The 21,909-nt window shown below is 41.1% G+C and overlaps 3 protein-coding genes across 7 annotated transcripts; 2 read left to right on the forward strand and 1 right to left on the reverse strand.

Annotated features, from left to right (window-relative positions):
- The first annotated feature begins 255 nt into the window (after positions 1-255).
- LOC146565636 (uncharacterized) lies at positions 256-8,896 on the forward strand. Of its 2 annotated transcripts, none has more exons than XM_085288916.1 (10): positions 256-406; positions 1,614-1,675; positions 1,840-2,556; positions 2,847-3,485; positions 6,522-6,634; positions 6,757-6,868; positions 7,055-7,130; positions 8,013-8,084; positions 8,176-8,325; positions 8,426-8,896. In XM_085288916.1, exons 2-9 carry the CDS (start codon positions 1,635-1,637, stop codon positions 8,314-8,316), a joined length of 1,911 nt encoding a protein of 636 aa, XP_085145042.1. In that variant the 5' UTR covers positions 256-406; positions 1,614-1,634; the 3' UTR covers positions 8,317-8,325; positions 8,426-8,896. The 2 variants fall into 2 exon arrangements, with proteins under 2 accessions (XP_085145042.1, XP_085145043.1); XM_085288917.1 differs by having other exon boundaries at positions 1,840-2,526.
- A 1,242-nt stretch (positions 8,897-10,138) lies between these two features.
- LOC146565637 (uncharacterized) lies at positions 10,139-14,728 on the forward strand. Of its 4 annotated transcripts, XM_085288924.1 has the most exons (7): positions 10,925-11,033; positions 11,371-11,461; positions 11,656-11,755; positions 12,130-12,235; positions 13,432-13,640; positions 13,825-13,888; positions 14,010-14,728. In XM_085288924.1, exons 2-7 carry the CDS (start codon positions 11,431-11,433, stop codon positions 14,046-14,048), a joined length of 549 nt encoding a protein of 182 aa, XP_085145050.1. In that variant the 5' UTR covers positions 10,925-11,033; positions 11,371-11,430; the 3' UTR covers positions 14,049-14,728. The 4 variants fall into 4 exon arrangements, with proteins under 4 accessions (XP_085145049.1, XP_085145048.1, XP_085145050.1 ...); XM_085288923.1 differs by lacking the exon at positions 11,656-11,755 and having other exon boundaries at positions 10,139-11,033; positions 12,131-12,235; positions 13,486-13,640; XM_085288922.1 differs by lacking the exon at positions 11,656-11,755 and having other exon boundaries at positions 10,321-11,033; positions 12,131-12,235.
- lipia (lipase, member Ia) lies at positions 14,599-21,097 on the reverse strand. The gene is made up of 11 exons (XM_085288920.1): positions 20,951-21,097; positions 20,567-20,645; positions 19,032-19,402; positions 18,850-18,958; positions 18,036-18,137; positions 17,842-17,931; positions 17,596-17,760; positions 17,353-17,442; positions 16,115-16,223; positions 15,839-16,024; positions 14,599-15,719 (listed from the first exon to the last, which is right to left on the reverse strand). The coding sequence occupies exons 2-11, from the start codon at positions 20,622-20,624 to the stop codon at positions 15,635-15,637; spliced, it is 1,365 nt and encodes a 454-aa protein (XP_085145046.1). The 5' UTR covers positions 20,625-20,645; positions 20,951-21,097; the 3' UTR covers positions 14,599-15,634.
- Between the last annotated feature and the right edge of the window lie 812 nt (positions 21,098-21,909).

The following is a 21,909-nucleotide window of genomic DNA, read 5'->3' on the forward strand; positions in this document are numbered from 1 at the left end:
TTTTTGGCTCTGTGGTCATGTGTGCCTATTATATGAAGCACGGGTGCTGAGGATCATAAGCACTCAGCAGTCTGCAAAACCCTGAAATGAACAATGACTGTGATTATTTACTTGCACCATGTTGATAACAGTTTTTTTTTTTTTTTTTTTGCCTGTTTCGCGTTATTTATTTACTGACTTCTTGCGGTGGGTAGGATATCCTTCAGTTTATGCTATATTATTTAAACTAAAATGATTGCTACGATAGAGTCATGACACAGAAGGTGGCGCTAATGCGCCTTTACGCTTTTCGCTAACTGCCGAGTAAAATACAAGGAGAAGCAGTAGAAGAAGAAGAAGAAGGCCGTGAGACGACGAGTGCTGTGTCGTGCTCAACGTTCGTCTTTCACTCTTCCGTTGCGTTTAGGTAAGTACCTCTCGAAATGGCCGAATTGCACGCATTGGTGAACCTTTTGTTTTATTTTGTGTAACGTGTTGTTACTCCTATGAAAGGATTCGGGTGAATGTCATTTTGGAAGGTTAGCGTAGGGACGTTACCAACTAACGAAATATCCCAAGTAGCTAGCTATGCTCAGCTAACTTTGCAATTAGATGCGCTTTTAGTTTATTCTTTTTTTCAAAAAACAAACAAAAAAACCAAATGTTGACCTAGTCAAAACATTGAGGCGATGTACTCGGGCCTGGCGTGGGGTGGTTTTCACTCGTGCTTGTCTGGTGTTATTTTCACCAACAGCTGAAGCGAGCTGATGCCAAAAATGGAAGCACGGTCAGCTTTAGACGAAACTAAAACGGCGCCCACCATGGTAAACCCACCCACCCAGCCTATCTACGCGTACTGTTTTTAAGTTAGAATTTACGGTGATACAATCAAGCCTGTATCAATGGAGGTCACCTGGTTTTTGTCTTTTCGTAGCAAACTGTTTAGCCGTCGAGTTTAATTAGGGTCGCCACAATGAGCCAAGAGGCTCTGGTAAAAGGAGGTGTGGGAAATGTGGTCCTTTCATAGCGGTGTTATCGCAATTTCTTGCTCATTCTCACGACTGGGATGCTCTAAACATGAGGAATTGAGGCGAATATAAACATGTTCGTTAGAAACGACAAGCAGTCGGCGCTAAAAGAAAACCCTCTCCGTTTCCTGTCTCGCTCTTTTTTATTTTGCAGGGTTTTTATTTTATTTTATATATCTTCGTAACATCCTATTTAGTGTTTATTCCTTTAGAAAGTGTGATTCTAAGTTTTTGTGAAAACCTCTTTAGAAGCAAGTATGGACACTGCGCAGCCATCTTGGGTAGTTGTTTTGAAGGAATATGTAAATTGCAATTGATTTAAATGAAAACCGGACTTCAAGCCTAAAAAGGCAACTTGTCCCATTATAATTAAACTACATTTTTAACTGGAAGTAAATGGAACTATATATCTGTCAATCTTAGATGTTGCACATGTCTGCTTGTCTTTGTATTGGGGGGTAGTAGTAGTAGTAGTAAAGTTACCTATTAAATCCCATCAAGTGCATAACCAAGATGTGGATGGCCGAGAAGTCAGGATAGGCCTCTTTGAGAGTCTAGCATTACATCTCATTAGGATCAATGATTTCAATTTCTTTTTGTCCATAGATTATTCACTGTCTGCCAAAGATGGTCCGAACGCATTTTGGACCACCACGCTTAAAGCCCAGGTAATGTCTTTCAGTTGTATCTAGTTGCATTAGCATCACCTGGTGTTATGTTCATCATAAAGTTTATAAGTTAATGACTTAACGTGAACTCTGGACTTCATTTTTAAAAATGATTTAAAGTGTTTGGTGGAACTTACCGGTTTTTGTTTCTTGTGTCCTGTTAGACCTTATGGAGATAGTCATGCTACTGGACACAATGAAGGCAATTACAACCCCAGTTCTAGAAGTCGAAGAGATGCCCAGGCCTACCCAGCAAAGCCTCCACTTAACTGGAGGGAATCCAGAGGTAGAGGACGACCCCCACCTGTCAGAAGAGTTCCTCTGATGGGAGAGCAAAGGGAGCCACGTTTTAATAACTGGAGGTCCCAAAATCAGGATTCCTTTCAACCGTACCATCCTAAAATGGAACCACACCATAGCCAGAGACGGCTGCCTCCATCTAGGCCAACCCGCTCCCCTCAAGTCCAGCATCAGTCATCATCTCATGGTCCTGCGCAAGGACATCATAGTCAGAGAGGTCCATCTTTTCATGGTCACCCCTCTGGTCACAGATCATCTTCCCCAAGGCATTTTCGTGGCCACCCAGCTGATAGGAGGCCAGGCTCTGCACCAGGCTACCAGGGATCTTTCAAAGGCCCCAAAAGGCAGTCAGGCTTTCCTCATCAGGAGCAGCGGAGTCGAGACCCTCGAGGGAATTACAGTCCAAGAGAAAGGCCCACTCAGGAACACTCGGGTCACAACGTGAAGCGCTGGCACGAGGCTGGATCATTCTCACATAATGGGCAACATGGGCCCTCGGGGTCACAGAGGAACCCCAGAGAGATGCATGCGAGAGGCTCGTGTACAGAGAGGTACAGCCGTGAAGCAGCAAGCCCAGCTGGGTAAAATTATTAAAGCAGAGGCCTGAAGGTGGCCAGTCCTCCCAGTCAAAGGGGCTGTAATGATTACTTCTACTATGTCCCAGCTCATAGTTATTAGAGGGGGTTAATGGGGGGACCTGTGTAAATGTGGTTATACCTGCCATTGAGGAGTATCACACCTGTAAATACTCTTTGAAAACGTACTCCTACCTGTTTACTTCTGTCATTTAAGAGTTAAGTTCCGTCTCCAACTTAAAATGGCAATGGATCTGTCATTATAATGATTTCTCTATTGTTTGATGGATATGCAGGTGGTCATCTGAGCAAGACTCCAGGCGCCAGCGTGGTCCCATGGAGAGGCAGGGTAGCCGATCCCACAGTAGAGAGAGGGCACAAGATGTGCCTCACCCACCTCCTTACAGATCCCCTTCATGGAAAGGAGGCCCATCACCTTCATCCTCCTACCACAGGGGCCCTCAGGAGAGGCAAATGGCAGGACCCCGCAAGAGGAGGATATCAGACATCAGCATGTCCTCCTCGGACGCAGCACTGGAGCATGGCAATGCAAAACAGATCCGGAGAGTGAGACCCCAACTGCTCAGCATTCCCAGGCCATTTGGTGGAAAACCCTTGTCTCTTAGGGATAGAAGTTTCCTGGTTAAGAGCCGACAAGTCAAAGCAGAGTCACTCATGAGGCTCAGAATACCCCCATATGTGCGACCGAGGTTTCGCCTGGGTGATTCTGCTTTACAAGGAAATGCCAGCTCTGTTCTTGCTCTCAGGAAGAAACGTTTCCAATTAAATGCAGTACCCCTGAGAAAAGTGGAGACAAGAAGGGGAAAACCCCCACAGTCACTCCCCAGAGAAGAAAGCAGTGCCAACAAGTCTTCCAGAGACTCTGATACAGGAAAAGAGCAGGTGGAGTCTCGTCGGTCCATGAACGCGCACAGGTACGGTATTTTCCTTGTTGCACTGTTCGCAGGGGCTTGATGATGATTAGGAGGTCAAGAATGTCTCTATGTGAAAGGGGGTCCCAACTGTGGAAAAAGGAGATGTCATGATGAGCTAAATGTGCAGCAGTGGTTCGGTTGATGAAAATCCACAAATGTTTTCACATACCACCACATATGTATCAGAGTATCTACCTGTCAAGTGGGATGGAGAGAAGTTTTATGCGTCTGTTACACAGGATCTAATTTAAATCTTCACCAAAAGATTTAATAACCCCCTTGATGAAGAGTTTGAGCTTTGCTGTCAAAGGATTCTTCTGTCAGCACTTGCTGACTTGATCTCAAAAGAAGTGCTCGTCAGCATATTCTGAAGCCCTTTTCATCCGCAAATTGATGTTAACAGCTCTCATGTAAAACAATATGTCGCTGTATGCAAAACAAGATAAATGATGGGCGTGAAGAGGACCGCATTTGGCATCGCCTAAACTGTAATTACATGCTTCACCTTAGTGGAAACATGGTGTTCAGAAGTGTGTTCACGAGAGATCCCGGTGAACAATATATAATACTAATATATATATATGAAGGAGAACAGGCGAATATACATACCACAGCAGTCGTGGTCATCGCGTTGTCAAGTTCTGATCTTGCACAGAGCTTCCTATCCAACCTCCCTGCTCCTAACTCGGCTCTCCAGATAAGGAAACACATTATGTCTATGCTCTATCAAGAAGCAGTTAAGCAGCCCACCATAACCTCAAAACAAATGGCGCAAATCAGAAGACGAGGTCACTGTGCTGCTGAAGGCTCCATTGGGCTGAAATTTTATCACAGCCTCCTGAAAATGGTGCGATTGTCACTAAGTACGGCGATTGTTGCCTTAAAATGCGTATTTCCTTGCAGAAAAAGAAATCTGAAAGCTTTACATTGTTTTATGACTAATTGCTGTTCAGGGTGTTAGGATATGAGACAGAAAAATCGTAAGACGAGGCAAGAAGAAAGCTGCACATACAGTCATAATTTCAAGACGGAGGATGATTGCAGAGACCAAAAAGCCAGTAAATCTCAAATAAACTGGGACACTGGTTAACATGGCTGCTGTTCATAGTAGCATTTATTTGCAGTGATTAATTAGCTAAGCCATAACCCTTAATTTGTTCCCTTCAAATAATCCAGTAAACAAACTAATGCTTGAGTCTGGAAAACATAAAATATTTAAAACCAGAGACAAGGAATTGAGCAAAAATTTTAAAAACAACCAAAAAAGCCTCCGAAAATCTAGCACTTACCACAGTCGGGACTTTTTCTCCTTGAGCTTTCATCAGATGTGTGCGTCCAGTATGCAGACACTGTGGAACTTCCAGGCATTTTAGCCACTCTGTGTCAGACAGAAGTGAAGCAAATTCATTTTCAGCAGAAGGACTGGATCAGCTTATCAGAATCAAATGGTTTGGACAAACGTAACCATGAAGCTCAGTGGTGCTACATCATTGCCAATCAGCACAATGAAGAGGAGCCAAACTGCTACTTGCACTTCATGCAGTGGATCTAAGCGCTGGAACTGTTGCTCTGCAGTCACCACAACTTCATAAGAAACGGTCTCATAGCACCCCATCTTTTCTGACATACCCCACATAACTATCATGTCAGTTCTGGAGAATTATTTGAAAATTTTCTAATGAAATGCATGAGGGATAATCACATCAACAAGTTAAATCAGCAACTGTAGAGCTACGCCATGGACAAATCACATCAGATCACCCTTCCTTATATGAAATGTCTTGATATGACACCTTAAATTTTTTGGAAAAAGCACTGAGATCACAAAGGTACGCAATATCAGTGAGGCCCATAGATGTGACACCAATGGATGCAAAAGAATGGAAAGATATTACAAGACTCCTCAATCCTAATGGGATACTAAAAGAGAACAGATACAAGATCAGCTTTCTCTTTGCATCTGCGTCACATCTTGTTATTTATTTTTATTTAAATCAGCGTGAACGTGAGCTGGACTATCAGGTTACCTGTCCCGTCTGATGTCTGACCCAAATCAAATAATAAATGTGTGGATCACAAGCCTCATGGACAGTAAAACATTTGAGCCATTTTACGAGGCAACTGCAACGAAAGTCTCTAACCCAAACTTGTGAATGCCAACCTGTAAAGACACTACCTTGTCAGTTTCAGGAACCAACCCCCCCCCCCCCAAACCAACATTCTCCGTCGAATATCCCTGATCTACCCAAATGTAAGTTTAAACTACAATGGAAGAGGAAAACTGAGTGCCATTGTAGCCCATCGATGGCAGAACTGGCAAACTGATCCCAGCCTTTTCTTCCAATATACCTAACATCCCTACATTTAAGAAGAGTATGATTGGATGGAAGCCTCCTTTGTTGGCACTAAAAAGCCTCAAGTCCTCTCTAAACCTGGACTTGTTTGTGAACAGACAACCTTTAGATCATCTCTTGAAACTAAGAAAAAAACAAGCTGTGCCTCTACCTTCAGAACTATAGATCACTTGGTGACTCCAATCTCACCTTTAAAGCATGGGGAAGCCCTTTGGATGATGAAAACTGAAGATGACTAAAGGAACAACATGGTGTGGTCTGATTATAAAGCCTTCAGAAATTCATTCTGACATTGGGGGGAGGGAAAAATGCATTGCCTTCCTGCACTTGTGAAAGAGGGATGATAGAAGACTTGATCTGATCTCTTAACGTCGTCCAACATTTGGCTCCTCTGTCAATCACTGAGTAAATGAAGAGAGCACTGATTGATTCAGGGTACAAAAATAGGAGTAAAGGAGCATGGACATTCCATGGGTTTTTTGTAAGTACCCAAGCGATGCGTGGCTTTTTGAATTGTCAGCATACAAAACAGTTTTGTTCATTACTGGTTTAAATTGCATTACTTAAGAGCCGCCAGGCTTTCTTTTAGTTTGTACTAGAGGTCTGTTTTTATTCAGAGATTTCAAGTTATTTATGTTCAGAACTGGTGTTCTCAACACCACCTCTGTGACTTTCTCCTCAGATCTTCTCCCATAGAGAAACGTGATCTTGTCGTTTTGTCGCACTGGCCACCAGGACCGAGCTCCTCCAAGGACTGCTCGCCTCCAAAGGGCCGTAGCCCAAAGTCAAAGAGTGGTAAGTCAGGTTTTTGTGTACTTGTCTTATTTCTAATTTTTTATTTTAATTTTCATCTGATAATCTGTTGAAGGTGTCAACTGTTTTAAGTAGTGTCTTCAAATGTTTTTTGTTTGTTTTAGATCACAGTTCAGATGCCGATACCACACCAAACAGACGCCTCTCTAAGTCAAGTGATACCAGATCTTCTCCTGAAGACAGAAAACAGGAATATTTGGACAAGAGGGTCTTTAGGTACATTGGAAAGAACTATGCCAGTGTTCGAGGCGGTGTTCTTGCTTTACTGGGAGGTTCAGTCTTTTTCAAAGACTGCTGTAACAGCCTCATGCTCTTTTAGTTGTATGGGAAAAATGTATGATTTCACAGAAGCATAAAAATAAGGTATTCTTCAGGTTTCTGATGGCTATTTGTTTTTTGTAGGCCTGTTAATATGATGCATGACAGCTACAGACCTGGGAGACCCTTAAGGAAAGGACCCGGACCCGGACCCATGCAAGTGAGTGAAAGAAACAGTGCTGAAGAAAAGATCATCCATAAAGACAGACTGCTCTAAATGTACAGTAATAATCAGAAACTTGTGTAAAACAATGTCAGTCTGCATTAATAACTTAAAGTAATTATAATTAAATATATTTGCAAGATCAAATATGAAAGAAACTATATAGTCTGCATGTTAATGTAGATGTTTTCAGTGAAATCATAAAATTTAATGCTGGGCTATAAAACAGAGTACTTTATTAAAGGGAAAGAATGTCAGTGTTGAAAATTGTAGGCTTTTAAATTCAGACATGTCAGACATTACTTAAGGGTGTCGTTACGCCACCACAACAGCCAATCATAATGGACATGTTTCTGTTATCTGCAAAAGGACATGTGCTAAACCTGAAGCTAAGTATTCTTATCCAAATACTTGTATTGTAGAAAAAGTAAATGTGTGCGGTGACTGATAGAAAGCCTAAATGATGTTAGCTGCTGTTCTCAGATTTTCAAGACATGATTAATAATGCTAGATATTTAATTTGTTCTCAAATTTAAAACAAAAATCATAAGTTTCCCAATTTTCAAGGACATTTTATTTTAACATTTATTTTTGATAAGTTTAAGAGTTGGTGAATAGACTGGTTATTGCAGCTAGTAATGCAGACCGATTTCTCTTTTGTGATAAAAGTTTTGTCCATATCAACCAACTCTGACTATATTGAGCTTGCAGAGGTATGAAGATAAGCTATTATTAACACTTTATAGCATCCTGACATTGAAACTAGTTTAAAAAAACAGCAGTAATGTTTTGGAAAATGTAAAACTAATTTGTATTGTGATTACAGTACAATCACACAAATGTTGTATATACTCAGCTTTTACCATTGTGCTTTTACAGAGAACAAAGTTCACTGGTGGTCCACGGAGGATGGGCCCTGAACTGTCTGGGAATTTTAGAAGACCACTCATGGTAAGTAGAGAGATCATCTCTCTTGTTGGAAAAGAAGCATTCGTTCTTTAAAACGAATTCTTCATTACATGTTTGTTTGTTTTTGAAAAAGGAGAGCTTGGTGCCGCGTCCTTTCCCGAATCAGAGACCAGTGTTCAGAAAGAGTTACAGTATCGTGTCCAAATACCGTAACATGAGAGTGATGCGTCAGCGCGCACCGTACAACCGAGGACCCAACCAGCAACGGTGGTGATGACCACTAGTGAGTTGGGAAGCATCAGCGGCTTCAAGTTTGATACGTGCTTCAGATGCAACACGTAAGAAGATTCTAAAGATTTTTTTTTTTTCTTTTTCTTGTATAGGTCCTACGTTCAGCTAACATGGATGGAGAAAAATTCTCATCAAGCTCTTTGCTGTCAGGGGGACTGCAGAAAGCTTCACTACAATCCCATCCTGCATCGTGAAAGCTTTTTATTCAATTTATTTTGGTGTTTTACTTTATTCTTTGTAAAAGTACTGCAGTATTTTGGTTGACATTGTCTGTAACATAGGCCATTGTATTATACAGCCCTGCTTTTTCCTCTCTTCAGATGATTTGGTAATTGCTGCTTGTGATTATGGGAGTCCTTGTTTGGGGTTTTTTGTTTGTTTTTTAATACCAACAGCGTCACATTTCAGATTTAAGTACAAAAAAAAAATCTCTTTAGTATCTGACTTTTACTGTCCATAAAGACCCACGATAAGATGTCTTTGATTAGAAAACAGTCTCAGTGGACACTTGGGTACTACTTGTAAAATGTGTTTAAACACTTTCAATAAAATGAGATTAAGCACTCAGTCTCAGCCTTTTTCCCAAACAACATTAACAGTGTACAACATTTAAAAATAATACAATGATTTTCATACTGTGTAACCCTTTAATGAGTGCAAAGACCTCGGTGGATACAGGTTTTGGGAATCGATGCCACAAATGTTTAAATCAGATGCTGTAGATTTCCTGTTTTTGTTTGTTTTGTTTTTTTTCCTCCAGTTTCCTACAAAAATACAGACTATCCTGTAATTATACATTTAGAAAATAAGTGGGGTTTTTTCTTGTATTAGTCCTTTATTTATCTAGGTAAAAAATCTGATATTAAAAAAACTGATTTCCAAGAGAGACCTGGCAACAAAAGTCAAAATACACGTACCACATAAGTATATAACATTTAAAACATACAATATCCCGTACAAACGTAAAGAATACACAATAACAGAACAAATTAAGAGCAACATTAAAAACAATCACACTGAGTAAAAGTTATTTTCTCTGAGGTTTATTTTAGTAATTCACAGAAAGTGTTCTTGTACCTTGGTGAAGTTTGAGTGGCAATGGGGGTTGGGGGTCTTTATTGATAGGAAAAGCTAATGAAAATACAGTAAAAAGTTCAAAATCTTCACATTTCCTAAAGCTGTACATTTGATAGGCTTTATTTTCACTTAAAATGTTAATGTAAATGGTTAAATATTACTGATATTAGCTGCTAAATATTGTACATCTTTTAAAGTTGGGGCACTGTGAAATTACAGTCATTAGGCATTATGACAAATGCCATGTCCTGAAGCAATTTTTTCCACCTCAGAACAATTTTCATACTAATTTTTCCAGAGGTCCATCAGATCTAGAGAAAGCCACGTGTGCCTTTGTTAACCTTAGACTACAGCATTGTAAACAACTAGTGAATCATCTCTTACAACTATTGTAAAAATGCTGCAGCCAGACTACTAACTGCAACAAAAAAAACCCGAGATCACATTACTCCAGTGTTAGCAGTCCTGCACCGGCTCCGTCCCTTACAAAGTAAAGTGATAGTACTTGTGTTTCAAGCTTTAAATGGTCTTGGTAGAAATGCATATGTACATATACTCCCTCAAGATTCTAACCTAATCATTCCTGACCCATCCTACAGCTGAAAGGTATACAAAAAGGGGGTCCTGGCTTTCATCTTGTGGCACTGACACTTTGGAATGACCTCCAAAGTGACCCCAGACAGCTTGATGCTTGCCTGAGGTCACTTTTTAAACCTAAGCTGAAGAAATATCTTTTTCTTCAAGCATTCGACAACAGCTGATCTCTGGAGCTGTGACAGGAGGACAGTCTGTTGTTGTGTTATGCGAGTTTGGAAACTCTTCTGTTTCCTCTTTCTTTTTTTTTTACTCACCATTTTACTAACTCCATCCATCCATCCATTCGCTTCCGCTCTTATCCTTTTCAGGGTCGCGGGGGGCGCTGGAGCCTATCCCAGCTGTCATAGGGCGAGAGGCGGGGTACACCCTGGACAGGTCGCCAGTCTGTCGCAGGGCCAACACACAGGGACAAACAGCCAGTCGCACTCGCATTCACTCGCACATTCACACCTAGTGGCAATTTGGATTATCCAATTAACCTATCCTCACAAGCTGCATGTCTTTGGACGGTGGGAGGAAGCCGGAGTACCCGGAGGGAACCCACGCAAACACGGGGAGAACATGCAAACTCCACACAGAAAGACACCGGCCTGATGGTGGAATTGAACTCAGGACCTTCTTGCTGTGCGGCAACAGTGCTAACCACCGTGCTGCCCATTTTACAAACTCATTCACAAGAATGTCCTTTTATGAAGACATTATTGCAAACCTTACGTGGATATGCCTCTCTAGCGTGCTCACCCTTTGACGTCTGTTTTGAAACAGCTTGTGAGAATTAAACTGAAGTCGTCAACCTTCTAGATTTTTTGTTTTTTTGCATCGTTTGTGCGTTTAAACAACTGTCAGCCGTCAGTCTGTGACGCCGCTGATATTTGGGAGCAGAATGGGGGGGCTCTGCTCTAAACTTAGACCGGACAGCACCACTCTTCATCGCAGCATACTCTGCAGACCACTGTGGATTACAATGGGTGGTGTCGAGTTACCGCAGATGCTGCTTTATCTCAGCGGCGAAGCTGGAAAAACAAGGTGAGCGTGCGCTCCGGATCGTGGCTTTAACTGACAATAATCTGGTAATTGGTTTAGTACGTTTACTAATCTGTCACTGTGCTCCCTACTCTGCACTGGCTCCAGCATGTGTTGCCCATTAGTTCACTGCTGTGGCATGAGAGAAACAGCTGCCTCTGCTCTTACACATTTAGTCTCTCTCTCACACTCACTGATAAAGAAATACTTCTGCTGCTGGGCTGATTCATGACAAAGAGCACAGATCTTTTAAAGAAGCAGCACGGTGTGAGACTGCACTGAGCTGACAGGTTTCTGTTGATTTGTGTCCCACTGACTTGCTCCCATTTGTCATTTGTAGATGTAGACTTAAGGGCACTGCAGGGTTTTTCTGTCTTTCACTGTATTCTTCTCTGTCACGATGGGCAGCTATAGTTCAGCCCTCATTCCCGGTAAGCCTTGCAACTATTGTTTGTTACATATATTGAAATGCTACTGTGCTCGGATGCTGCATGTCTGAGGCAGAATGTTAATCTAGACTTTGAAAATGTGCAAAAGAAGGAGCGAGATGTCTAAGAATGACCATTCAGTGACTTCCAAGCTCTGTGAGGTGTGTTTTAACATGTAATCTCCATTTCTCTCAAAGACACTGAGGAGTTTGTGTCAGTTGTGTCTATCACGGAGAAGCTGAATGCGCACGCAGCTCATGCTGTAGATGAGAGGTTACAGTCAGAGCTTCGGACTCTGGGAAGTATACATTTTTAATGAAAGCCATCTACAAGCCAAGCCATTCCATTTCTTAATCGTCCAGTTTGTTTATAGCTTGGTGCTGTGTTTGAAAAGAGTGTGTGGTGTGGTCTGCTTGTGTCACTCTGTCCTTGGGATAAATTTAACTTTTCTGAGCTGCCCCATACACACACAGAGAGACAAGTAGAGACGCAGAAGATATCTACTTTGACTCCTTACTTAAAACAAAGTTAAAAGGTACTTGCCCTGTAGTGAATCGGTCCCCTTTTTGAAAATCATCTTCTGGGACTAAGAAACACCAAAAGCTAGAACGACATGTCACCATTTAATGTATTTTACTCATCAGACGTCTCAAACTAGACTTTATTTTACAGGTAACACTCATGATGGAGGAGGAACGAAAGAAAACCCAGAGTGAAGTAAAGAATTCGCTGCCAGAAGGAACTCAACAAACAACTCAGAATGGATCCATCCCGCCTGTAAGTGCACTGCTCAAAAACTGAATGAAATTAACACTTTTTAATCAGAGCATAGCATCAAGATAATTAAACTTCTAGAATATTGACCAGAGGGAGGTTGTTAATCAGTTTCAGCTGTTTTGCTGTTAATAAAATTAACAACAGGTGCACTGAGGGCCAACAATGAGACACCGGGAATGGTTTTACATGGTGGAGGACACTGACATTTTTCCTGAGTGTTTTTTCACTAGTTTTGCATTTGCCTAGGGTCACTGTCACTACCAGTAGCATGAGACGACACCTGGACACTACATAGGTTGCACAGGTAGTCTAACTGCTCCAGGAAAGCACATCAAACAGGCAGTTACTCCTGGAAAGGAGCATAGAAGGTCCTTAACCTTCTGATCATCTGTGCAAAGAGGAACAGGATGAGCACTGCCAGCGCTACAACATGACCTCCAGCAGGCCACTGGTGTGAATGTCTCTGAGCAAACAATTAAACTGATTCATGAGGCTGGCCTGAGGGCCCAACGTCCTCCATGGAGCCAACTGGTATTTGCCTTAGAATACCACAATTGGCAGGTCCATCGCTGACCCCTTGTGCTTTTCACAGATGAGAGCAGGCTCACCCTGAGTGTGAGAAAGACGTGAAAGGGCCTGGAGAAGCTGTGGAGAATGCTATTCTGCCTGTAGTTCAACATGACTGGTTTGGTGGTGGGTCAAGGAGGCCTGGGGAGGCATATCCATGGAGGGGCACACAGACCTCTTCAGGCTAAAAGGCAGTAACCCTGACAGCCGTTAGTTATCAAGTCCTTGGATTGTCAGACCCTATGTTGGTGCAGTGTTCCTGTGGGTTCCTCGTGGTGTTTCACAATGTGTTGAGAAAATGCAGACAGTTCCTCCTCCAGGGAAGATCCCACAGCACACCACACTTTGATGGGTGATGAGTGTCTTTGAATTCGGCCCTTTGTAGGTTGATCATTTTTATTTCTATTTCACAATGTGGCATCATCATTCATCATGCAGTCTTTATCAGTAGAAATATCAGCACAGTTTTTTCCCTCCCATTGAGATCTGATGTGTTTTCAAAGTGTTCCTTTCATTTTTATTTATTTTTTCGAGCAGTGTATAAAATAAAATGCTAAAGGTCGTACAATCCACAGCTGTTAAACTGCAGTAAATGACAACTTCTTATATTTCTTTTGTGTTTTCCACAGGCATTAGAAACCAAAACTATGCCCACAGAGTCTTTCTCCTCTCTCCTGCCAAAGGCTATCTCTGCTGTGCTGCACCCAGCTCCGCCTGCAGGCATCAACTCACAGCCCAGCAGAAATCCAGAAGGGCACGCCTCGCCAAACCTGGAACAACTGCAGACAGAGCTGAGAGACCTGAAGGGCCAGTTTGAACAGATGAAGACTCAGCACAAGTATGGCTGTCTTTCCCTAATTGCACATTAGCTATAAGTTGTAGACATCTGCACAGTTTTCTGTTTACCTGCTCATCCTCACTCTGGAGGGCATTTGACACACCCAGCCCAGCATCAGTACCAACCAACTGTAGTTTCAGTCAGGTTTTTGCTGTGCTAATTTAACAACATTGTGTTATTCCAGCAAAGAAATCAAACTGCTGATGAATGAGCTGGATGAGGAGAAAAGGATTCGCTTAACGTTACAGGTAAAGTGGCCGAGGATAATAAAATTTAGTAACATCGTATTTCAATGGGCGTAAACACTTCAAGGTGGGAAGATTTATCATGATTTGATTTTTTTCAAAATCCAATTTTTTTCCGTTTTAGATGGAAATTCAGCGAATGAAGAAGCACATGTCTAAATGAGCAAAGACGACTATTCTTTCATCAGATTTCTGATTTACCGTTTCTTTTTGGACTGCTGAGTGGGCTGACCCAGAGGGCTTAATATTTTTACTGAGTCACTGGTGAAAGTGCAAAGATGGAAGCAGACATAAAGACGGAGGCTGCAGCAAACTGTCCTTTCCTTCTGGAGATGACCGGCGCAGTTACACATCAAACATCTTGTTTTTTTCTCGTCACGTCACCAAAGGCATTCATAAACATTCTTACCGGGGAACTGTAATCTCACATTTTGAGTTTTCCAGGAGATTTCACTCATCACCGTCCATTAAGACAATGATTGGTGGCAATATGTACTACGGCATAATTGAACTGCATTTTTATCCATTGTGACAGTGACTCAGAGAGAGAGAAGGATGAGAAATGACAAGCAGCAGTTCATTTACAGAGACTCAAGAGTTTGTTTATAATAATGTAATATGGATGAGCACACAGATTTTAGGCTTGTAAAAAGAAAAAAAAATAGCACTTGTTTTCTTTCTGATTGCACAAAGAATGTAAATTTACTGGGTGCTGATGTGCATTGTGTGTTTATTAAAAATAAATATAGTTACTACTGATATATGTATGTTGAAAATTTATATTGGCATAAAAAAGTAAACAGAAATAAAAGCAAAGACAAGCAACAAAAAACAAAAACAAAAGGCCTAAAGGGAATAAAATCTATCAGTCGTACATTATGTGTTCGACAGGGGCTGTCAACGTTAACGGGTTAACACAATTAACACAATTAAAAAAATTTGGTAAATGGCCTGCATTTGTATAGCGCTTTACGCAGTCCCTAAGGACCCTAAAGCGCTTTACAGTACATTCAGTCATTCACCCATTCACACACTGGCAATGGCAAGCTACATTGTAGCCACAGCTGCCCTGGGGCGCACTGACAGAGGCGAGGCTGCCGGACACTGGCGCCACCGGGCCCTCTGACCACCACCAGTAGGCAAACATGGGGTTAGTATCTTGCCCAGCCAGGAGGCAGCCTGGGATCGAACCACCGGCCTCCTGATTAGTGGCTGACCTGCTCTGCCACCTGAGCTACACCCATTTTAACGCAATTCACCCATCTGGAGCGTTAATCGCGTTAATCGTGACGCCACGTTAACGTTGACAGCCCTACTTTTCTATCAAAAAGGTAAATATGTTAGTATTTTTTCACTCATTTGTGACAGATAATCTGTCTAATTCACATTACTGGTCTAGTCATCCATCTTCCACTTATCCAGTTCAGAGGTGCAGGGGGCCAACCAGTCTATCGCATTAACAACAGGGACGGACAACAGTCCACACTCAAAGTTACACCGACAGCCAACTTAGACTCAATCACCAGTTAACCCAACCCCCAAATAACTGTGGGACAGTGCAAACTGCACATAAAAGTCCCAGCGAGCCAGTTGGCTCAAACATAGACCTTCTTACTGTGAGGCAACATTGTGTTATTTTGTTTTGTTTTAGCAGTGCTGGTCTTTTCATGAACAATTCTGGAAGAACTGTAGAATCAGCCGAATCTCTCTCCATACATGCAGTGAAATGTTATGCAATTTTTCTCCCCTTTAGAAGTTGGATTCTTCACAGGGAATTGGCCTGAAGGTGACCTCTTTGTTCTCCTCGAGAAGGACGTCATATCGACACAGAGGCCTGTGAGGGGAAAAACCAGACACGTCGGTAAATCTACAGCTGGGAGATATAAGAAGTGCTTCAACAAAGAAACCAGCTGATGCTGCGTGTCATTTCTTAAAGGTAAAATTTTAGCATACCCCTGTGCTTTATTCCCTTTAGGTTCCAGGTTTTTGAGACGGATTCGGAGAATTCTGAGCTTACGTTTGGGCTGCAATACATTCCCAGTGGAGAATTTAACAGACACCTTTTCCACCCACTGAATGTCTTTGTCAAACGCAGCCAACAGCTCGGTGTCTGTGAACTTCTTGAAATTTAAGGATTTACTAATATGAGGGGGAAAAATACATTAGTTAGAGAAGGTAGTAACATGGAGATAAAGACAAATCTTGGCTATATATGCAGAGGAGACTTACTGGTCAATGGTTGCCTGTGCTTGTTTACCATTGCCATGAAGTTTAACAGTCAAGTATCCCCACTGCACATCCTTGTTCCATATCACCACATCTATCCTGTAGTTTGTCACTGAGCAAAGACATGACATTTTTTAATTCAAGTCTTTTGTTTTGAACTATAAAACACACTTAACCTGTCTTGCTTCTCTGGCTCATTCCCCATTTCAAGGGTTATAAACATAACTGTTCATTTAGATTTTTTATAAAAAAATAAATAAACAAATAAATTCCTCATGGCATAGAATCAACAAGGTGCTGGAAACATTCCTCTGAGATTTTGGTCCGCATTAACATCACAGCAAAACACAGTTACAGCAGATTTGTCAACTGCACATTAAGGATATAAAACTTTCGTTCCACCACATCCCAAAGGTGCTTTGTTGGATTGAGATCTGGTGACTGTGGAGGCCCTTTGAGAAGAGTGGACTAAATGTCATGCTCAAGAAACCAGTTTGTGATGATTTGAGCTTTTTGACACAGCGTGTTATCTTGCTGGAAGCAGTGGTCATAAAGGGATGGACATGGTCAGCAACAATAATCAGGTAGACTGTGACACTCAAACGATGCTTAGTTCATAATATGGGCTCCAAAGTGTGCCAAGAAGATATCCCACACACCATTACACCAGCACAATCTGGGATATCTCAAAAATAAGGCAGGAAAGATCAATATTATCATGTTGTTTATGCCAAATCTCACAGCAGACAACGACACTCCTGAGACCTGGTACTGTGTTTCCAATCTTCATTTGTCTAATTTTGGTGGACCTGTGCACACTTTAAACACAGTTCCCTTTTCTTAGCTGATAGGAGCAAGACTTTCTGATTCTGTTGCTGTGGCCCATTTGGTCTGACATGTTGCAAATTCAGAGATGCTTTTCTGCATACCTTTATTCGTAAAGAGTGGTTACTGTTGCTTTCCTAACAGCTCAAATCAGCCTGGTCATTCTACTCTGACCTCTGGCAAATGTAATAAATGCACCGAGATGCTGTCATGTGATTGACTAATTAAATATTTGCTTTAATAACAAGTTGAACAGGTGTACCTAATAAAGTGGCACATTAAAATGTGTTAAACCATTGAGAAAAGTATAGTTCTACCACTAGGTGGCAGTGCAGGCTGACAATCAGATTGTATGCTGTATTGAAATTAAGGATTTTTTTTTATAGCTTACTGATCATTAGTAAACTGTTACTCACTGCAGTATGGAGATTTTTCGTTTGTTCTGAAGTAGGCCTTTGTTTGGTTCTGTTCCAGCAGGATGTCTTTCCATTTTATGACGTCATAACCTGGGTTAGGTTAAAACACCTGTGTCAGTGCTGAATAATACACTGTAAAATCTAAAGAAATAAAATACAAACTGGCAAAATGTGCATATTTGGATTTTCGTAACTGCCTGTTAGTTGACAGAAAATTTAATCTGTGTGTTTTTCATCACCAACCTAAAATAGGACATCCAGCATTACCAAACTGACTGCAGGTTAAGCATTTGCCATCCAGAAAGTCTTTATAGGACGAGCAGGGGTAGGTCCTGCTGGTACATGTGGCATTTATAGAGTCAATGAAGAGGAACACCGATCTCCGGTGGTCACATTTAAGATACTGTCCTTTTCAGGGATGAGAAAGTAAATTGTTAACATAAAGTTCAGTTCTTTATACCAAAAGTTTCTTAAACTTACTGATCTTACCTGAGAAAATAGTCTTTGGGCAGCCGGGTTGGTCTGCTCCTCCATTGGCGTAGAAATCAATGTGACCTAAAGGTTCCCTGAAACCCAGCACTGTAATATAACAATAACAAATTGACACATATACACAACGTGTATGCCTGTTTTGTGTAAAGAAAAGAAATTCTTCATAATAATAAATAAGGTGATTGACTGACAATCCATGTCTGTGTGCAAGGCATCCACAAACTGTGCATCTGAAGAGTCCAGTCGGTCCTCTGGGTTTTTGCCTTTGAACCCTGGCCCAGCAGGATCCAGTGCTGCAAACATCACAGTAGAAAACATCAGTCGAAAACAGAATGTTGACCTCACTTAAATATTCCGACAACACCTAGGACGAGCGCTTATCCCAGCTGACCTTCATAGCTGTCTCCTTTTCTCATTTTTTTCTACGTATCTTTTTTTTCATGTGACAGTTTTTCCCTGCTGTTTTAAACCAGATATTCTCAGTGAGCCTCCAGAGAATTAGCGTGATCTTTGAACGTCATCTCTCCTCAGGGAATTTTACCAAAACTGTGCCGCTTTTTTCATGGCGACTCCAACCCAGGCAAAACCCGAAGCACGGTATGTTCCTTTGAGTCCACAACTCAACCATGACAAATAACACATTGTTCATACACTCTGCAACTTTTATTAAACCCTTCAGCACCAGTGGCTTTATCTCCTTTTGCTATTAGTGACTTCTAAAGTTGGAAATCTAGGAATTAAAAGCTCAGTCAAGAGCCACTACAAAATGTCACCCTTAAGCACGTCAGCTTCCAAACGTCATGCAAACTTCTCAATGGGACAAGTTCTTAAGAAGTTTTCTTCTCCTTTAGATTGAGTCAAATAAGATTGTTCTTAAGACCTGAAACATAAATTAGGCTCGCTTTACTATTGGCCTGTTTTAGAGGGATTTAAAACAAGTAAAAATACCACTTCAGGTTTTAATTCTATATCAGGAAGTGACGTCAATGTAAGTGCCACTCTTACCTGTTATTCTTCCAATTTCTCCCTTCAAGTTAGCGCCCGTAAAGCCTGATATGTGAGCTCCTAGACTGACACCAATCATGTGGATGGAGCTCAGATCGGCTCCGTGCTCCTGAAAAAATATCAGTTTTAGAATCGCTAGACACTACACACTCTGACATTTGAAATCAGACAACTTGCCATACCTGCAACATATTAATCAAAGCTGTGATGTTGGATGCTACTTTGCGTGTGTTCTTCACTGCTTCCCAATATTTCAGAGTCGCAGCACCGTAGTTCCAGTCTACCACTATAACGTTTATGTCTTTCCTGACCAGCAGACGCTCAGTGAGCTTATCGAGCCATTCCGGTGGAGATCCAGTGGGCCGATACCCATGAATGATGAAGGTGGTCGGTTTTGACGCATTAAATTGGGGGTAGGCAGACAGGTCGGTGTGGGACATAAGGGTACCACATGTCCCATTTAATCTAGTGTATAGCAACAACCGAACTTTGAGGCTGGTACCAATGATTGAGTGACCAAGATTCAGATCGGTAAATTCATCGCATTTCTCAGCTGGTGAGAGATAAAAAACAAAACAAGACAGATGCATTCAGGTAAATAAGATATTATGTAATTGATCTCTGCAGACATTGCATGGGAAAGATTGCACAACATCTAAATACTATACGTCTAAACTTTGCGCCATCTTGAGAGGCATGTGTCATATATATATATATATATATATATATATATATATATATATATATATATATACACTGAGTCAATGAATTGGACATCTCCAATTCATTGACTCAGTGTTGGAGCCTTTTGGAGGAGTTACTTGTTAAATACTGCTGCTTGCTTCATTGTGAATTCTACAAATGATTTAAAACAGGGCAGAACCCCAAAATCAAGGCCTCAAACCTGACATCACAGTGACTACTTCCATTCCTCATATCCAGTGTGTGTCTCATGTAATTTGTGGGACCTTTATGGATCTGACCAGCATAGATATTGTTGCTGTTGTAGATCTTGTCTTTTAATACTGCATTTTTAACGGGTTTTGAATTTGTATCGCTGCTACCTTGGCCACATGTTTCTCATAAGAGATTTAACATCAGTGTGACTAAAGCATGCAAACCATTTTTTTGTGATCACTTAGTGCCGAAAGCGTGTTTGTATAATATCTCAAACCAACATTGTGCTGATGTCATCTTGTGACATCAGTACTACTGGTTTCAGTGTGTAGTTCATTGTTCCTCATTACAAGTTTTCATGTCGCACTGACTCACTGAAACTTACTGCACCCAAGCTCAGGACACACCTCTGTACATATAACTATCTACTGCTAAGCAAATGCATATTTTAGACACGGACTTTGTAAGAACTTGAAATGATATCTAGATTATTCGATTGTTTAAAGATTTTATCACTGACAAGATGGTTATTTACTAAGATGAAAAGAAAAGTACAGAAATGTGTTTTTCAGTAACAGTTGCACATCAGCAGTGACTCCACTTACAGTAAAATTAGAAGAGGACCCTTAACTAATTCCAAGAAACAGCATTTCCTCAAATGCTGCTTGACTGAAAACTTGTGATACATTTTTGTCATATGTTTTGTGACCACAGCTGTACGTGTGTGCAAACACTGTACACACACACACACACACACACACACACACACACCGCTGATATGTAAAGAAAGCCATTTACATTTTCATGATTTGTTTCCTACCTTTGCATATTTGAACAGTAACCAGCAGAAAGGTTATCAGATACTGCCACAGGAGCATGCTTTACACGGGCACTTTAAACTGAAATAGATTAATCAGTCTAGATCAGACTATTACATAAAAAGACATTTCAAACATTATCCTGTTCATAATATAACCACACAAACAAAACAGACGGTTCTCTTTCTCGAATACTTTACACTGTATCCTTAATTGGTTACTCATCTACCAAACAGGAGTCAGAAAAGAGCAGAAAAATATGTGTTTGCTCCTTGAACACCCTGAGACTGGTGATTTATAGAGCACGCCTTTTGTATAGTACAGGTTCTGCCTTTCTCCAAAGAATGTAAGAATATGAAATGTTTTTATTGTAATCAGAGTCTTACCTTCAATGCAGGGTAACGTGGTGTGTCAAAGCTCCTGAATGTTAGGTTATCCTGCGTTTGTACCTCCACATATTTGGAGGCCTTCAGTTCAGGAAGTGAGAGGAACAGCACAGCAATGCTCCCGCCCAGCATGCTTTCGCATAGATAACCACACCCCCTTACCCCATGTCATTGTGTTCACAGGTGAGAAATTCCCATGAAATCGCTCCCCCTTCCTGTGTGATCACACCGGTTATGCTTGTTGCTGACTGAGATTATTCTGATCTGGAACCAAAAATCTAGCATTTGTTTTTCAAAGTGCTGCGATTTATCAGGGAGGAATAACAATGAAAGTGAAACATGTTCAAGGGATTTTCCATAAGTCACTTCTGGAAAACCAAGGCCAGTTGTTCATTATGAGCTCACCTCCATAAAGCAGTTAAAGATTTCCCAACACTTTATTGCGGATTACAGTACAGTAATTCGTAAAAGCAGACATATGTATGAGCTGATCATCCAATCTGTGGTTTGGTGAAACATTTCTTAAATTTCCACTGTGTGACCGACTATCTGACTCAAAGTTTCCTCTTTAGAAAAATAGTTCTACAATAAATAATTTGGACCTTTTGATAAAGTCTTAAATACCTTACAAATATTACAAAGATATAGATCACTGCATATCTTTGGTATCTCCTGAACATGCCACACACCCAAAGAGACTTTCAGCCTTGTTATCTCAGCCTTGTCACCAGTGCTTAGCGCTAGGTGCATTACTTTTAAAATGTGTTTTGTACAAAATCATTGGATTTACTCAAAAACAGCTCAGCTCAAAGTTAAAGTGAAACTAAAGAGAGCAGAGTTAAAGAAAAAAGGCAGATGTCTGATGGGAATATTAGTCATAAAAGTAGCCTGCTAGACAAACTGAAACTTTGACCAGATGTTAGCACTAAATGAAAAGTTATGTAATCACACTAGTCAGT

This window comes from Mchenga conophoros, linkage group LG10 (assembly GCF_057382185.1).
Source record: "Mchenga conophoros isolate Kocher_MC1m ecotype Shallow Benthic linkage group LG10, M_conophoros_male_GT1.1, whole genome shotgun sequence".
NCBI lineage: Eukaryota > Metazoa > Chordata > Actinopteri > Cichliformes > Cichlidae > Mchenga > Mchenga conophoros.

What these genes read in the sequence shown, in the direction of transcription:
- lipia (XM_085288920.1), bottom strand. Translation starts at nt 20,624, where the DNA reads ATGCTCCTGTGGCAGTATCTGATAACCTTTCTGCTGGTTACTGTTCAA. An exon ending in TACTGTTCAAATATGCAAAG is followed by an intron (nt 19,403 to 20,566) that starts GTAGGAAACAAA and finishes ATCTCTCACCAG; the next exon opens with CTGAGAAATGCGATGAATTT. An exon ending in GCACAGGCAACCATTGACCA is followed by an intron (nt 16,025 to 16,114) that starts GTAAGTCTCCTC and finishes CCCTCATATTAG; the next exon opens with TAAATCCTTAAATTTCAAGA.
- LOC146565636 (XM_085288916.1), top strand. Translation starts at nt 1,635, where the DNA reads ATGGTCCGAACGCATTTTGGACCACCACGCTTAAAGCCCAG. An exon ending in CCACCACGCTTAAAGCCCAG is followed by an intron (nt 1,676 to 1,839) that starts GTAATGTCTTTC and finishes GTGTCCTGTTAG; the next exon opens with ACCTTATGGAGATAGTCATG. An exon ending in TAGCCCAAAGTCAAAGAGTG is followed by an intron (nt 6,635 to 6,756) that starts GTAAGTCAGGTT and finishes TGTTTGTTTTAG; the next exon opens with ATCACAGTTCAGATGCCGAT.
- LOC146565637 (XM_085288922.1), top strand. Translation starts at nt 10,891, where the DNA reads ATGGGGGGGCTCTGCTCTAAACTTAGACCGGACAGCACCACTCTTCAT. An exon ending in GGCGAAGCTGGAAAAACAAG is followed by an intron (nt 11,034 to 11,370) that starts GTGAGCGTGCGC and finishes TGTCATTTGTAG; the next exon opens with ATGTAGACTTAAGGGCACTG. An exon ending in AGAATGGATCCATCCCGCCT is followed by an intron (nt 12,236 to 13,431) that starts GTAAGTGCACTG and finishes TGTTTTCCACAG; the next exon opens with GCATTAGAAACCAAAACTAT.